We start from the raw sequence: 17,813 nt of genomic DNA, 5'->3' as shown, positions 1-17,813 counted from the left end.
TACGTGTACACAGATGTGTGAAGGAAAGATAACTGTCCATTTATCCATTTTGCTATTTATTCCATATAAGATGCTACAGATGAAAATATACTCTTGATTACACCGCATATGTCAATAATCGACAATTCGGGCATTCACAGTGACGGTGATTTCACCGTCGCACTTGAGCCAGCCGAGGTGGAATCTGAGGCCACGTTAAGCGCGTAAGGCTCACTGGCAGGTCACGGAACAGACCCACATGTTACGAGTTAAATGAATGAAACGACTGGCAGATGCTACACCTGTGCTCCCCACCATGTCAACAAAGATAACGACAAACATCTCCCGTGTAGCCTTAACAGACTGTTGGGGCAAGTGATGTTAGCGAACACTGATGAAGGCCGGGAGGGCACACAAGGGGGTGGGTGGCCAGCACCACGCCCGGCCACCTTTGTCTCCCCAGTGGAAATGTTTACACACCGCACCAGGTACTCATTTGAGACCGAGTCGACCTAGGGGAGGCCCAGGACCGGTTCAGATAATCGTCACTAGTGTTAGCCGTGAGTGGGAATCAAACTCTGGTCGCCGGGTTCATAGCGCAGCGTGCTAACCGCCACACTACCGCTCGCCTCACTATGTCATCACACACACATACACACACCTGTGAATCCTGGCTCATTCGAAGGAACTCTTCATAGTTAGACTCCAAGTCTTGCATGACCCGCGTGTACTCTTCAGGAGAAGGCTTCTGTAAAGCACAAGAGATGCATTTGAAGAATTTGCTTTTATAGTGTGAAGTTTATGGGACTGCATGTGATATTATAGCCACACTCTGAAAATGTTCCTCACTCTGGCAGTGAGCAGTGTTTCCGAGAACGGCCCAGAAAGATGCCACCTTAAAACTACTTCCAAAGCCATTTCAACTGGCCTCTCTTTCTCAATACCTGATTTTGGCAATTCGTTTTAACGTTATAATCCAGTGAATAAAACTGCAGATCTCCAGGTATAGATGCTAAAACCGGGGCTTAATTTAAGCCAGGTCTGACCAGGTGAGCAACTGGGAATATATTTCCAGAACCTGGCACACCACATCCAGTATACCTCTTGTTAGCCACTATTAATCGCGTGCCTCTTCCAGTCGAGCTGGAAAATATTCAGTGAGAAAAGAAATCCCTGGACACCCGTGATGGCGCGTCAAGATGAGAGGCGGTGTTTTGTTCACACACGTGTTCGAGGCTCCACGAACGGACGGTCTCCATATCCCGCAGCAGGTACTTCCAGAAGATGAGGCACCGGAGATTGATGGTCACCTGCTGCCACATGGTCATGTTCCCTTGGTTGAGGTTGTCAATTCTGCACACAGCGGTTCCCAATGAAGTAAAGATGAGCAGAAACACGAAGGGGACAGCTCCAGGATTAATCACCCACGCAATAATACAATTTTTTTTTACAGCCGCTTGAGCACAGTGCCAAAAAAAGGCCAACGAACACATCAAGAGCACAACCCAAAGATACGACAGATAAAAAGTGAAAACGTTGCTGGAATTCAGCGAGGTTATTATTGTGTGAGCTTGGGGAAAAGAGACGACTGGAAGGGAATTCCATAGTAAGGCAGCTCGAGGGAAGCAGTGGTAAGAGCAGTGTTGTGACCTCCAGTGTGGTGGTTGAACCCAGTGTGGTGGATGAGACGGACCGGTTAGTCTGGTAGACCGAGTCCTCAACATCGGTGCAGGAATCATAAAGTGAGCTCACAGGAGTGGTAACTTTGGCAGTAACTCACAATTTTTATTTTACCAGGTAAGGCCCACTGAGCTATATAAATATTTTTCAGAAGCGAACTGGCCACAAATGGCAGCTCAACGAAGTGGCTTATCACGTGGACATTTATAGCAGCCAAATACTCTAAATGCATGTTTGTAAATGTGGAGGGAAAAATCGGAGGACCCAGAGAGAAATCCACACGACCACGGGGAGAGAGACATGCAAACTCCAAATATACAGACATCAGGGTCGGAATCGAACCCATGACCTCCTCCATACTAGGTGACAGAGTTAACATCTCGCCAACCACAGCGCCCTATAATGATGAAGAGGCGACGGACAGCCGGTGAGCAAGCGAGCGACCAGAGCAAATCAGCATGCGGATCAGCTAATGCGCAATCTGGGAATCACTTTGGTGACGCTAAGCAAACACTAAAAACACGGCTCACCGATTGGCGACCTCCATTGCGTCCTGGTTGGGAGGGGGCACTTGGAAGCAGAGAGAGAGCAGATCGATGTCGCGACCTCCAGGCCCGATTCCCCTCCACTTGATGCGGTTGGAGTTGTTCCTCAGGATGCACTGATCGTTGGGTTTTATCAACACCTGCACGCGTGAAGGAGCGTGGACAACGATCACAACCCGCTCGACTCTAAAGGCATAGGCCTTTGTTCAATCCAATGCTGCATGATGGAACTCCCCGCGACGTGCGGGTCGTCGGGGTTATTGGACCATACTTCACTGTGCTCATCAGTGTGGGTTAGTGAAGGTGGGGAGCATAGACATGGAGGCATAGAAAATTCGGAACAGTTCAAATATTTTTCCCACAAAGCCCTCTGCTGTTCGAACCCACAACCTCCTCCACACCAGGCGAGAGAGTTAACATCTCGGCACCGTGGCGCCATTCTGTACGCATATATGTCCGTCGACGCTTCTTTCTCCAAGTACATAGCCGACCGCGCTGATCTGGGAGTTTGGCGATCCACTGGGATAAGAGTTCGGTGGCAAGAAACGAGGCCCTGCGCGGCCAAGTTGGGGAGTCGAGCTCACCTCCTCCGTCTTGTACTCGCACAGCGCCTTGAGGGGGATCTGGTTTTGCACGGGGTTGGCGGGGTTCCTGGGCTTCAGCTGCACGACGGCCTTGGCGCGGCCGGCAAGGTTGGCAACCGTCCGGTTGTAGTTGAACAACGATTCCTTCTCGGCCTGTCATCGTTGTTGTTTCGTTTGAATGCGTGTAATGAGAGACAACAGGAGACAAGAGACGGCTTAAGTGTCACTTAAGTGTGATAAACCAGTCAATTGATGATGAAGAGAACTGTGGGTAGAGAATTTAGTTTAAATCGTCTATTGAATATTTTTTTTTACTTACCAGGTAAGGCCCACTGAGCTATATAGCTATTTTTCAGAAGCGACCTGGCCACAAATGATAGCTCAATTAAGTGGCTTATCACGTGGAAACTTACAACAGCCAAATAATCTCAACGCATGTCTAAATGTGGAGGCAAAAACAGGAGAACCCGGATAAAAATCCACACGACCCCTGGGAGAACATGCAAACTCCAAATATACAGGTGTCATGGCTGGGATCGAACCCACGGACCTTCTGTACACCAGGCGAGGTAGTTCACATCTCGCCACATGTTTCATTAAATCTTCGTCGTAGCAACGCACAGCAGGTGCGGGATATCTTCTCGAGCGACGGATAGTTTCTGGAATAGCCCAGAAGTGCAACTGTGGTCGCCAATCTCAAACCATGGGCCGCATAATGAGCTATTACCCGATTCAATCATTCACCGATAGCATTTTAGATATTCAGCTTGACTCACCAAACTAAATGTGATCCTATCTTATCAACTCCCCACCCACTCGACATGAGTTTGAAATATATTTTTTTTTACCTTTCTTAAGTTTGTATTAAACAAATTATCCTTGCGTTATACAAGTTGTTTTAATTTACAGACATATTTTTACTGAAACATTAAAATGATGCTCTGTATAAAGAATATCCTGGAAATTCAGTACACAGCTCAACAAACGAATCCCTTAAAACGGAGGTTTCTGTCAGATAATAATTTTCTTGGCGAGGACACGCAATCATCTGGCCAAATGTGTCTTTAAGACCCTCCACCACCCGACAAAAACTAAATTGTCACGTGTTCAAGCGTTTAACATTCTCATTTGATTCCGACTTCCGAGACTTTCATTCACACTTCCTGAACATTATCCTGAAGATGCTTGGCGTAGCTTGAATACAAACCGTTGCATCCAATTGCTGAATTTGGTTGTAAGGAATTGTTCTTCAACTTACCGGCGAGCTGAAACAATAATAATTAGCGTGTTCAACGGCTTGCACGCAGAGTGACAATTTAACCAGTATGGTTGTGTCAAGTGGCGGAGGATCTTAACCCTTTCCGTTATGATAACGTACAAGTACGTGTGCGTCATTGGAACATAACCGGAAGAAAAACTAAAATAAAATAATTTTATCAATACTGAGGCTCCCACAAGGCCATGCAGGAGGGCGTATGGCACAGTTTTGTGCCAGCTATCATAGAGAGCGGTCGCTACGCTTCTCTGCCGTGAGTACGATGTCTTTAAAAACGGTGCTACGCCGCTCTAAATAAAATTAACGCTCAGCCGCTTCCATGCTCCGCCATTCAGCGGTGAAGGGGACACCCACCCTGAAACTTGCAGTCGCCTCAGAACGGGAATGGGCGAATGACACCAATGTGGCAAGATAATTTAGTGGCCTAGCCCCATTAACTTACAAAACCAACCCCAACGAAGCGTGTGTATTTGTGCAGAGGCAATGATACTGTGTGGGGGCGCGTCGGTGTGGGGGGGAGGAACGAACCATGATGCCGTCTAGCAGCTCCTCCAGGTGAGCCACACTGCTCGTCTTGTCGGCCGTGTACTTGCTCCTCATTTTCTCCTGCCGCGCCTTCAGCGTCTGCTCCGTCTGCTTGGCGTCCTCGAAAAACTAGGCGCATTGGAAAACGGATACGGGACGCTCAAGCTCTCAGCAGACCGTACGTGGCCTTCTATTGGAAACACAATGCTTTGTATAGAGAGTGTGCGTTGGGTAGACGCTAGAAAAATGTTTTGAGCTTGCAACGTGCACTTCGTATCGCTCGCTCTCAAGGAGCGTGCATAACAGGTGATTTGGTCACAATGTCTCTTTAACAAATGTAGGAAGAACACTTAATAAGATTTCCGTTAAAATAAAATGTATACAATAGGCGACATTTGGATAGACTCACCTCCACCATGAGGATGGAGTTGAGCGCAACAAAAATATTAATTTGAGTAGGAAATTACTTTTAATTTGTTGTAACAGGCAATATCAAACAACCTTTAAAAAATGGAAATAAATACGTGTACACATTTATCAAGTGAAGTTTGTTTTTCCATTCGTGCACAAACAATATAAATCAACACATGTGTATGTACGGTAACAACTCCACCGTGGGAAGAACAAATTATTGGTCACATTGGTCATTATACCTAACAGAAAATGGCTTAAAAACATAAAAGATTGGTGCCAAAAAGATGTGCATATTGGCACAAGACAGAGGAAAGTGGATACAAATTATGAAATGTGCACTGTGACACCTACGACTGCCCATGGATTGTGATGATGATAGCAATTTTGAATGAGCCGTTTTCCAGATGAAGACATATGTGAGTGTAGATAATGAGCATGTGAAGCCTCAACGAACTCCTGAGACATTACAGCATTGGCAGATAGGTGAGACCTACCTGAAAATATGCCATGTTGTTTTGCAGGTGAGAGTCGATGCTCTGGGTGAGTTGCAGCATCCAGCTCCACTGAGTCTGAAGGACATCCATGAAGGCCTGGCCAAAGCAGAGGTTCAGGAAGAAGGGCAGGAAGATCATTAGAGTAATTACTATTGAACGTGAATGAGCCATGAGGCAACAGCAAACAAATGGGACTTGAATAGTAGACAATTTAAATAACAAAGATCTTATTAGCTTGTGAAATTTACTTTTGTACCGTACTTTCCCTTCAACTTAAAATGTCATTGTAGTCCATCAGTCCACTTATTGACTTTCAAAAGATCATTATCTGGTAGCATTTATTGAAACAAGCAACATCTCGACCAGTTTCTCAACTTTTTTGGGTTAGTCAGCAGAGGCAGGTTTGCTAAACAAATACCAATGTCGTTTCCAGTTGTTATCGGCCAGAGCACTTCCATCTATATAAGGGGGTTCTGGTCAATGCAAACAAATCAATAATCCCATCATGATTTACATCAGTACATAATGAGTTTAACGCAGAGGCTTTCGCGACCAATATCCATAATACAAGTTTTTTTGGGTTAGATCGCATAAATATAAATGTGTCATTAAACCCGCCACCACCCAACACATCCAGTTAGTAAGGTTTGTCACGTAAACAGAACGTGCCAATTCGTTACGAGTACAGCACACCGGTTGTGTGTTGGAGAGCAAATCCACAACATTTACAATCTGAGTATGACGTTTTGCCATACTCAGATGTAGGCTGCCACCTGATGATGCCAGTTGTAATTACTGCCGAAACATCATACTCAGATTGTAAATATACGAGTAACGAATTGGCATGTTCTGTTTTTGTGACAAACCTTACGAATTGTATGTGGTTGTGGATTTAACGACACATTAATACTTACGCGATCAAACCCAAAAAAAACTGTATTATAGAGTACATAACGATAATAGGTTTTTCCCCTTTTTTCTGGCAACAAAACAGGTCTAACAACATACTCTTTGGTTCTTTCGGTAAAGTCACGTAGGTAGAAAAAATAATAGATCACGACGTTTCGATCGCAACACAAGCAACCGTCTTCAGGTGAAAAGAACCAAAGAGTATGGATTCCTGCAGTCACGAAAGCTTCAAATCAAGATAGGTCTCCACCGTTTGAGACGATGCTCAAAAGAAAGCTGTCTCTGGTGTGGACCAATCAGTTTCAAGGACAATGCATATATTATCAGAGTATGTTTTTTGTTTGCATTCTGACCACAAGCATTGTGGTTAATGCAGACATGATTCTTTGTAAAAGGTTTCAGTTTGGTGTTTTAACATCTTAACACCTGTTTTGTTGCCAGAAAAAAGTGGAAAAACCTATTATCATATTTTGGTACTGGTAAAGGAGATCCCATGAAGTACATAAGGAGTTGATCTCATTAGATTAATATTTTATGTTTGAAAAAAAACTTGTCTGTTGTTTCTAATTGCTAAACTGCTTATACCACTTACCAGCACGATGCACCGCTAACTGCAATGTAATACAAACAAAAGTTAAATTGGCACCTCAATTGTGTCTTGTCCAGGGTGGTCATCATTCACTAGGTTTTCTCCAAATTTCTGTACACGGTTTATCTCAGTCTCCCTCTTCTCCAGGTCCTTCAAAAACTCCTGCAAAAAAAACCCAACATAACAGTTCCAGATGTACCTTTGCTTCTTAAGCGGAGAGAGCGAGGGAGGACTGGGGTGGGGTGATAGTTAATAGGAAAGCAACATAATAGCGCTCGGGTACATTTTCATTATCCGTGGAAAGAAAAATACGGTACATTCATGTCAATATTATGGCCAAAATAATTAATATTCCCTATTTTATCTCATTCCAAAGTCAACACAGGACCAATGCTTTCGTATGCCTTTCATGAGTCTGCCAGCATCTGGACAGCATTTTCATCCAGGCCAGGGATCTGCAGGTGGCTAGATGCAGCTGCTGCTGAATATTTTGTGTTTACAAAAGCATGTGTAGCAGCTTTCTTGATTTTATTCCACACCAGTGTGGGCACCCGTGTAGCCTTTTAGCTCAAACAATGTTATCAAATTCCTCCTGGTACCACACGCTGATCTGGAGAGGGGTGAGAGACCCACCAAATCCACAGACGCTCTCACTCCTCTGAATTTGAGGAACCCTCCTCTTAGCCATGACAATTTTCCCCCGCAGCCCTTATTAAAATTTTAGAGAGTAATGTCATTAGATGTATTACTGCAGTGACGTTAATTAAAATCCATGTTAGAATTTCCATAAGAATACACAATTCACAGGAATTGACAATTTTTGCACACAAATTTGCTTGTTAAAGTGCATGGTGCAGTGCTCATGTAACATGGGATAATCCCAATATCATGTTTACAAAGCAGTTCATCTACAAGCCTATTTTAAGACACTGGATCTATTCCTGGTGAGACAAATGTGGTTAGGTACTTTTTATTATAACATTTCATTACCCTGGGAACTATTTCTGCGTGCCAAGCTGTTCTATGGCTTTGACATTTGCTTTCTTTGTTAAGTCAGTGGGTAGCCAATGATTGTGACAATCACTCAAGACAATGACATTCAATACCAGCCCACAGGCCCTAATATACAGTGAAGGGTTGAGACGGCTTAAGAAATGCTGAAGACCACTCTGGAGAATAAGCAGAAATGCGCCACTATCACTCATATTTGAGAGGAGTAGCCAAACATAGTCCCAGACAGTGGTTAATAACAGCTGCAACACTTCTCTGCAAGCCATCTGGCTATCATGAGAGATTCGTACATGAGGCGATCCACATTTACAAACACAGAGACAATTTTAACCGAGAAGATGGATTCTGGCTTAGCAATCACTGGAAGGACGTAATAAACCATTTTGATACACATTAGGGTGGGTAGAATAATACATAGTGTTATATTAAAAATGTATAAGGTATAGGGTGGTTTATAGCAATACAGTATGTAATTTAATGTTGGTTTTGCCTATGGAAGTATATAGTACGGTATAGACGCGTGTGATGTAAGAGAATAAAGTTTAGATGGAAGCATATTATATAATTTTTTACAACGTAGAATTTTTCATGTATTACTTACTGTTAGTAACTCAGCTTATTGTAGAGTATAGTAAGTTTACTGATGATGCTATGTAGTTTATACTTTAGTTTGTCATGCAGTTTATACTGTAGTTTTTTACGTGGTTGTTTAGTAACTACAGCTACATACTATTAACATTCCTTTCCTTTGTTAATGCTCCCCCCCTTCCCCCCCCCTTTGATGCTGCTAATCCTGCATAATGCACGGGCATAGTATTGATTTGGAACCCCCCCCGCCCACCTCCTACGCATTTTCCATATGCTGAATTCCTCTTGATATGCAAATTATTTTGTTTAGGCGTTCTTCTTCCCACCTCCCCCCCCTCTAACCCAGCTTAAATATACGCTCCAAGCTTGGGGTGTTTCATTCTTCGCCTGAGGATGGCTGCTTGCGTTGTGGCCGAAACGTCGTGAGAATTGTTTTATTATGTTTTATTTTTATTATTTTATTACTTCCCTTCTACGTGACTTTACCGAAAGAACCAAGAAGCTGCAACACTGTTCAAAGAATTATTTCGGCATAACCACACAACCATCTCGCCTTATTTGATCCGACACTCATTCAAAGAAGAATCGGAATATAGGGCATAAACATGGAAGTATTATTATGGATAAGTGTACTTTGTAGTCTAGTGGTAGTGCCTTACACCAATAATCTCTGCTCAAAGTCAGGCCTATCTGTATTCCAGAAAATATTGAGTGAGAAATTAAGCTCTGATCCCAGCAGTAGAAATAAAAATATGGCTGATGCTCGTGAAAAGCTGCAACGTTCAGAGTATTTGTTGCCTGCTATAAATTTCCACGCAATAAGCCACCTCGTTGAGCTATCATTTGTGATGGCCAGGCCGCTTCTGAAAAAGAGCTGTACATAGCTCAGTGGGGGCCTTACCTGATAAAATAATAATAATAAAACAGTTTAAAGCTTAAGGAGAATGAGCACTGAAAAATAACTTCCGGTATGGAGAGCGACGGTGGAGACGGACGTACGGAGTGAGAATCCTTCTTGGAAGAGAGGTCGGTGTTCTGGTCGCTCCAGTCAAAGGCGAGCTCCTCCTCCTCTCGCTGGTTGAGCCACACAAGCTGCTCGGTGGCATTGCCAATGAAGCGCTGCAAGTCCTCCAGGTTCTGGATGTAGCTCTGTGACTCCGACTGTAAAGCACACAATTGCGTTGGCGCTTTCCGACCGAGGATGGGAAATGTACATGCACGAACACCCTGGAAACTATTGTTTAAGGGCGCTTTATGAATTTAAATTATTATTATTATTGGCTCTCTCTGTCGATTCGTCCATCATGGACAGAGGGTGGTGCGGGGGGTTGAGGGGACGCTATAACAATAAGAACAAAACTGTGGTAAGTTGCTATCCGGGACTTATCCGATTGAGAAGTGGCAAAATTCATCAAACGGGTGCCCAAACCTGGGAGACATGAAGCAGAGCAGAGAACAATTGTTTGGTAATGTGCAAACGCATTTAATCTAAACAGTTTCCATCCTTTACACCATTGGAACCTCATTTGCCAGTAGCAAAATATGATAATTGTTTTTTTACCCTTTTATCTGGCAACAAAACTGACACCTTTTTTTACAAGGAGTCATGTTTGCATTGTAGTCGGAATTCAAACAAAAAACATAACTCTGATAATGTATGCACTGTCCTTGAAGTTGATTGGTCCACACCCGAGACAGCTCGGGTGTGGACCTACTGGCAAATGAGGTTCCAATGGTGTAAATGCTTACCCCGAGCTCTCATACTCTGATGGTGCACTGTCTTTGAGTTGTGCGCCTTTTGGCGTCATCTAGCCCAACACTATGTGAGACTGGGCTCTAAGGAAAGCTGTCTCGGGTGTGGACCAATCAACTTCAAGGACAGTGCATACATTATCAGAGTTCTGTTTTTTGTTTGCATTCCGACTGCAGATATTGTGGTCAATGCAAACATGACTCCTTGTAAAAAAGGTGTCAGTTTTGTTGCCAGATAAAAGGGTAAAAAAAACAATTATCATATTTTGCTACTGACAAATGAGGTTCCAATGGTGTAAATATTTACCCCGAGCTCTCATACTCTGATGGTGCACTGTCTTCGAGTTGTGCGCCTTTTGGCGTCATCTGGTCATACACTATGTGAGACTAGGCTCTAAGGAAAGCTGTCTCGGGTGTGGACCAATCAACTTCAAGGACAGTGCATACATTATCAGAGTTATGTTTTTTGTTTGCATTCCGACTGCAGGTATTGTGGTCAATGCAAACATGACTCCTTGTAAAAAAAGGTGTCAGTTTTGTTGCCAGATAAAAGGGTAAAAAAACAATTATCAGTTTCCATCCTGATGAATAAATACAGGAAAACTGCATGTTGGAGAGTGTTACTTAATCCATTAACTTTTATCCATTATCCTCACTTGTTTTCAATAGAAATTGGATGGAGATACAAATTGAGGGAATGTCAGTACCATATCTTGGATCACGGTTCAGAAATTTGTATCACTTAACTTTACGAGCCACGGTTAAGTCTTGTAGACTTTACTCGAGTTGAATAGATTAGCGGACATGAGGGTCCTGCAATATGCCTGTGTTTTAGACCGTCATTGCTACGTGCATGGAGCGGATTAAAATGTGCGACCACAAGCATATGTTCTTTTGTTACGATTCACATACTACATGACTGCATGATGAAAGTCTCACCAGCAGGTCGCCATACTTGGTGTTCAGCTTGTCCAGAGCATCCGCATACTTCTCCTTCATTTGGGGCGGGATGTTGCTCTGGGGCGAAGGCAACAGCAAAGGCATTCTTTAAATTCCACAACGACATCTTGAAGTTATTGTAAAAACAAAACAAACCTCACATTTGTCAATAAGACTGTGGCCTTAAAATGAAAAAATATATCTATAATGTGTGGCATTTGAGGGCAATTGCCCCTTCTTCATAGCATGTAACATATCACTTATGTGCTATGCAGAAGGGCCATTGCCTGAAACGTTGCCGATGATTTCCTTTTCCTTTTGAGGCTACGTAATTATTGACGGATCCATCGAGGTTTTTGTCAGTGTTCGTGCACCGCAGTCAATGCAGCACCGCCAATTAATATGTTGAACTTATTTCGCACTCTCCACATTGCCAAGCCTTTGGGGCTCACACCGAGCTCGAGCGAAGTGCGGACACAGCGCAGTTAAACCTTTCCAGCACACCCAACGCATTCATTGTCCACACTGTCAGTAGGAAAAATATGTGAAATGAAAAATTGCTTCATTGGTTTTGAACATGTTTTCCTTCTGTATCTTTAACGCCTACTTGCTCGATTTAACTCCTCCGCACATGACACAATGACTCGCGCATGCGCCACGAGCTTGCTAATCTCTGTGTTATATCAAGAATTTGCTTTAGTGGCTGTGCAGAGCAGCATTGTTGCACTGCTGTTAAAGGTTCTTCGGCAGTGTTAGTGCTATTAATAAATGCGGGTAGGATTGAACCACACTATATTTTGTCTTTAGGATAACAATATATTTGAGGACACTTTGAGAAGAACGTTCACATTCACACGTAGAAACAAACATAACGCAAGCGCATTTTCTAGCTGTTGACACCAAACGTATAACTTGGGGCGCCGCAGTGGCGAGATGTTAACTCCCTTGCCTAGTATACACAAGCTCGAGGGTTCGATCCCGACCCAGCTAAACTGTCTAAGGTATAGGGTGGTGTATAGTAATACAGTATATAATTTAATGTTGGGTTTGTCTATGGCAGTATATAGTACGGGGTAGACCCGTGTGATGTAAGAGAAAAAAGTTTAGCTGGAAGCATATTATATTTTTTGCGACATAGAATTGTAATGTATTACTTACTGTTAGTAGCTCAGCTTATTGGAGAGTATATTTAGTATACTGATGATACTGATGTAGTTTATATTTTAGTTTTTTTTTTACGTGGCGGTTTGGTTTCTGCAGCTTCATACTATTAACATTCCTTCCCTTTATTAATGCTAACCCTACTCCCTCCCTTTGAGGCTGCTAATCCTGCATAATGCACGGGCATATTATGACTTTGAAACCCCCCGCCCACCTCCTACGCATTCCACAAGTAATGACACATCCCATATCTGCATTTCCCATAAATATGCTAAATTCCCCTTGATATGCAAATTATTTTGTCAAGGCGCTCTTCCCCCTCCAACCCAGCTTAAATATACGCTCCAAGCCTGGTGGTGTTTCATTCAGACGCTGTCTTTCCGACAGACCTGTTCTTCACCTGAGGACGGCTGCTTGCGTTGTGGCCGAAACGTCGTGAGAATTATTTTATTATGTTTTATTTTTATTATTTTATTATTTCCCATCTACGTGACTTTACCGAAAGAACCAAGAAGATGAATCCCTGCAGTCACGAAAGCTTTAAATCGAAATTTAAAAAGAGGTTGTTGGGCCTGTCTCGTTGCTCAGTGGTAGGCAATAGCAGGATGCTAGCCATGGAAGACAACTGCAGTCAGGGCCCTAACAAAAGTGGGGAAGCTTCAAAGCTGCGTCCGCCATCACCTCTTGCCGGTTTGCCTCGTCCACCTTCTCCCTAAAGTCAGCGATTGCTCTGTGAGCCATCTTGTGGTTGTGCAGCTGAGACTCCACCGCCTCCGTGTCTGTGCCCCATTGCATCTTGTTGAGACGATCCTGGCGAAGCGGACGGACCACAAAAATAAACAACCTGCCACGCGGTGTTTGATGATCCATCACCAGACATTCATAAATAATAAAAGAGCTGATCCGTTAGGAGAGTAAATTGAGCTTGACTCTAGTTTGCAGTCATTAGGGGCCAGGCACTTTAAGACATTTTTGGAGAATGTAAAAAAATACATAAACAGTTGGAAAAAAACATCTCTCGTATCAAGCACAATCATCAAGTTAAAAGGTAGCAAACATAACATGTTATTATACGTTTGCTCTATTATAATAATTCAAAGTTCTATCTCGTTTAAGCACCATTTATGTCTAATAACATTAAACTAATGTATAGCAAGAAGGGCTCATCAGAGGAATGCACTGTACATTTCCATTCCACTCCCCCACCCCTTCTGACCTCTGACCTCACAACTCCCCTGGCTTCACTCCAACTCCACAGGGACAAGACCATTACTTTAACAGTGACGTAACGCAGTGAAAATGACGTTTTGCTACTCATTTCAGAGTTTTGCGGGTCTAGTCCTGCGGACATCCTGGCCAACACCGCTTGTGTATTCATCACGAATGTGTACGTATGTACAGTGAGGGAAACAAGTATTTGATCCCCTGCTGATTTTGTACGTTTGCCCACTGACAAAGAAATGATCAGTCTATAATTTTAATGGTAGGTTTATTTGAACAGTGAGAGACAGAATAACAACAACAAAATCCAGAAAAACGCATGTCAAAAATGTTATAAATTGATTTGCATTTTAATGAGGGAAATAAGTATTTGACCCCCTCTCAATCAGAAAGATTTTTGGCTCCCAGGTGTCTTTTATACAGGTAACAACAACAACAGAGGGCACTTGCCTCATTCCTGTCCACCCAGGAGATGAGATCCAGCACCGACCGCAGGTGGTTCTCGGCGTCGTACGAAGCGGACGCCATGCTCTGCCGTGCACCCGCTCGCTGTCCCGTCATCACCAGGTTCTCCACCGACTTGGACAGCATTCGCTGCTGCAGGGTTCCGCCGCCGCCGCCGATGCGGATGCTCCGCTGCCCCGTGCTCTGCATCGTCCCGCCGCGCATCTGCTGCAGCAGCCGCTGTGCGCCCGAATTGCTCTGCATCGTGGCGCCCTGCTGCATAGGTTGCTGGTGCACCTGCTGGTATTGGCTCTGATACACCTGCTGAGTGGGGGCTTGGGTCACCGGGCTTATCTGCTGCTGTTGATAAGAGCTCTGGTAGCCGAAGGACTGCTGGGCAGGCGGTGGCGGCTGCATGGCTGACGCCTGGTGGTGCCGGACGCTGGACGTGTGGAAGGACATGGTCTGCTGCACGGGCAATTGCACTTGCTGAACGGAGGACTGGTACGCCGAATTCTGCTGCTGCATTTGGGCCATACCTCCTTGGGCACCGCCCCTCAATATCATGGTACGGGACAAGGATTCCTTGTAACCCTGGAGGGTGCGCAATTCCGATTCCAGCTGCAGGACCCTGGGTGGACGCAAACACAAACCGTGTAAATACAGACTTTGAAATCCAACCAGGGTGGACAGTGTAAGTCTCACACTCACATTGTAGTGGTGCAGATTGTCACACACGATAAAGCCGTTAATGAAAGTCAATATTAATTTTCCAGTGAACGTCGTGTGATTCTCCCCAGCCTGGATCCACACCTCTACTCGTCAAGCTCAAGCTACACGCGGACCACTCTCATGTACAGTGTCCCCTGTCTTCCAACCTCAGAGATTCTAAACACTCGATGAGTAGGCCTGACAAAATACCAAAATACAAGTTGTCCATTGCACTCAATGTATTGAACAAGAGCCCCCTTCTTCCTTGAAAGATTGGCTGCCAAACTTGCATCATCTTCATGAAAGCTGTGAAAATTTGCAATATTAAAACCAATTGCGTGCGTTTGATTCCCAGCCAATAGCCAACATCAGTGGAGAATGTCATCTGAACCAGTCCCAGGCTTCCCCATTCCCCAACCCATGATGACCAGCAGGGTGAAGTATGATTAAACAAAACCTCTATGACCGATATGGCACGAGAAAGCCTTCATCCAGCAAAGGATTGAACAATTACTGGGAATTATTATAAAGCTGTCATATTTTAACACCAGGTTAGGACAATACCGTGTTTCTGAAAAGGATATCTTTCCAACGCTGTTGGTGTCACATCGCTAATGCGCTCCAACTGGGTTAACTCTGCAGCACCACAGGTGTCATGGCATTAATTATGGAGTGCGTCTACATCGACAACGGCATCATACCTATGAGGAGATTAACACTTGAGCTGTGAGTGCTAAATTACTCACCACGGTGGCTATACTCCGGTAAATAGGACCCCACATAATTATTCATACAAATAGCCTTTCCCATTATAGCACTGTATTAAGGTTTGTGAAAAAGCAATGTTCACCGCTGTTCTGAAGCACTGCAGCTTTATTTTGCAAATGTATAATTTCCACTGGATACATTTAATAATATATGTACAGCTACATGCACAGCTATTGTGTCAATTCACTCCTGCATAACGCTATCCCCATGCTATGTGGGGATCATTGGGGTGACATTACCATACTTCACCACTGATATCTATTTGCTTAATTGTTGTGCTTGTTTTAATATTATTTCTTTTGTGATTCAGATCACGCTTCCAAAGGAAACAATCCATTCCCAGCCAATCTAGATTGAAACAATCCTCGTCTCTTTGAGTTCTCATGTGGTTACATAAAATAAACTTAGGAGGGGAACCATAGACATTGGAGCATAGTACAGCACAACGACAATGTAGCCCTGCAAGCAGCCTCTACTAACACCTGCTTAATGCACGTTGATATCCCAATTAATCAATGTTCATGCTCAAACCTGCCTAGCTTGGTTTAACACGTAGGCTTTCGTGACCAATATTATCCATAATAGAGATTTGGGTTAAATATAAATGTGTCGTTAAACCCACCACCACCCGACACAACCAATTAGTAAGGTTTGTCGCGTAAACAAAACATGCCAATTCGTTACTAGTACAGCACATCGGTGTGTTGGAGAGTAAATTGTAAATGGTAATTTGTAGAGTAAATTGTAAACGTTGTGGGTCCACTCCATGTTCCTGTGGCAGTGGCGAATCAATCCATAGGACAACCACGATTGGCTTCAACATAATGTATGCATTTTATAACCGTATAGGACATCTGCGATGCAACTGCAACAGTCGCAATGCCCATTTGTATCACCTCGACGGCGAATTTGTAACTGCAGGTGGTTCAAAATCCACGCTGATGCGGGGCGCTTTGATTACCTTGTAGAACGTTGCTTTATAAATACCACTTATTGTTATTATTCAATTTCAAACGTAACTTTAGGCTGTGCTCAAGTGCTCTTCTCTTTGTGCAGCAGCTGCTGTAAGCCCAGGGCAGATGTTGTATTGAGCAGACGCGCCTGTCATGTCCATACACAGCCTCTGGAACTTAACTGTAGCCCCAGGTAGAGTTTCTTAATGATTAACCTGACACATCCACTCGTACGTTTACTTACTACAGTATTGTCCTGCACATTTAATTAATTTATTTAGAGTGGGTGTTTTGGTATTTTTGTGGAGCAGTAGAGGAGTGGTAGTTATTGGTGGTTTGGTGCACTGCACTCTAAACCCCTCGATAGGATTGAAGCCTGTTTGACCTGGGCAGCCTGGGGAATGGAATCTGTGTTTGGGTGGCCGCAGTTGATTTGTCCCAAAGAAATATGCCGCCTGTATTGCTGCATTGAACTTTATTACAGTAAACTGCACAGCTGTTTTTATTTTTTTATAGACGCAGCTGACTAAGAAATGTGTCCCGAGTTCGATCTATAGAATAGGTGGCAACCATTATCCAGTGATGGGTAGTTTGATTCCCCAGCCAACGGCTAACATCAGTGGTGAACCATGGGCCATATAGTAAACCACTGTAGCCTGCACCCCTTCAGTCAAAGAATGGAAGCACGACACAAACTCTTTCCTGTAAGCCTTCTCGTCGCGGCTGGCAGACCTCAACATTGGCATTTAGCTCCTGAACACATTGCATTATGCCAGAATATAAAAGTAGGTACGGACGTACGAATGAGCTTCTTTGGTAGCCAACCGTGCTAATCGGAGGTGTGATATATGACTCGATACTGGTACACAACCCTGCACCAACTCAGACTGACTGGCATGGCGAAGTATGGTCAAACCACCCCTCCGAGGGAACGGTGTGGTGAGGGGCCTTCATCCAACGGTGGATTGAAAAATGGCTGCACACATTAAAACCGAACTTAAAACCGGTAAGCCAAGAATGTAGATATGACAGCAAATAATGGTAGCGGAGAGACAACAACAAAAATTGTAACGTTAAATGCACCATCACAGATAACTGCAGACACAGAAGGTCGCAGCAGGGGGACTGATGAAGGGCGGCACACAGTACTGTTATTGCATTCAACAGGGGGGGAAGTGCTACGAATGAATGAATATCCCTTTTGTCCAACTGCTGCTGGACGTAGGCTCCCAGACTGTCGGTCGTGTGGATCGTTTGACCATAATTCACC

At 44.0% G+C, this 17,813-nt stretch overlaps 1 protein-coding gene across 3 annotated transcripts in view; it reads right to left on the bottom strand.

Moving 5' to 3' along the window:
• The window catches only part of LOC144935785 (uncharacterized), a 129,824-nt gene that overhangs the window by 88,395 nt on the left and 23,616 nt on the right, over positions 1-17,813 (bottom strand). For all 3 annotated transcript variants that reach the window (XM_078862531.1, XM_078862532.1, XM_078862533.1), the window contains exons 4-14: positions 14,118-14,742; positions 13,128-13,256; positions 11,286-11,363; positions 9,594-9,755; positions 7,053-7,157; positions 5,498-5,593; positions 4,593-4,718; positions 2,789-2,941; positions 2,190-2,344; positions 1,206-1,332; positions 641-727 (exon numbers count right to left, since the gene is read on the bottom strand). In XM_078862531.1, coding sequence (XP_078718657.1) covers positions 641-727; positions 1,206-1,332; positions 2,190-2,344; positions 2,789-2,941; positions 4,593-4,718; positions 5,498-5,593; positions 7,053-7,157; positions 9,594-9,755; positions 11,286-11,363; positions 13,128-13,256; positions 14,118-14,742 — 1,843 coding nt within the window. The remainder of the gene's footprint in view (positions 1-640; positions 728-1,205; positions 1,333-2,189; positions 2,345-2,788; positions 2,942-4,592; positions 4,719-5,497; positions 5,594-7,052; positions 7,158-9,593; positions 9,756-11,285; positions 11,364-13,127; positions 13,257-14,117; positions 14,743-17,813) is intronic.

Source organism: Lampetra fluviatilis, chromosome 14, assembly GCF_964198595.1.
Source record: "Lampetra fluviatilis chromosome 14, kcLamFluv1.1, whole genome shotgun sequence".
In the NCBI taxonomy this organism is placed as follows: Eukaryota; Metazoa; Chordata; class Hyperoartia; order Petromyzontiformes; family Petromyzontidae; genus Lampetra; species Lampetra fluviatilis.
Note: the sequence above shows the minus strand (reverse complement) of the source record. Positions and strands in the feature narration are given on the sequence as shown.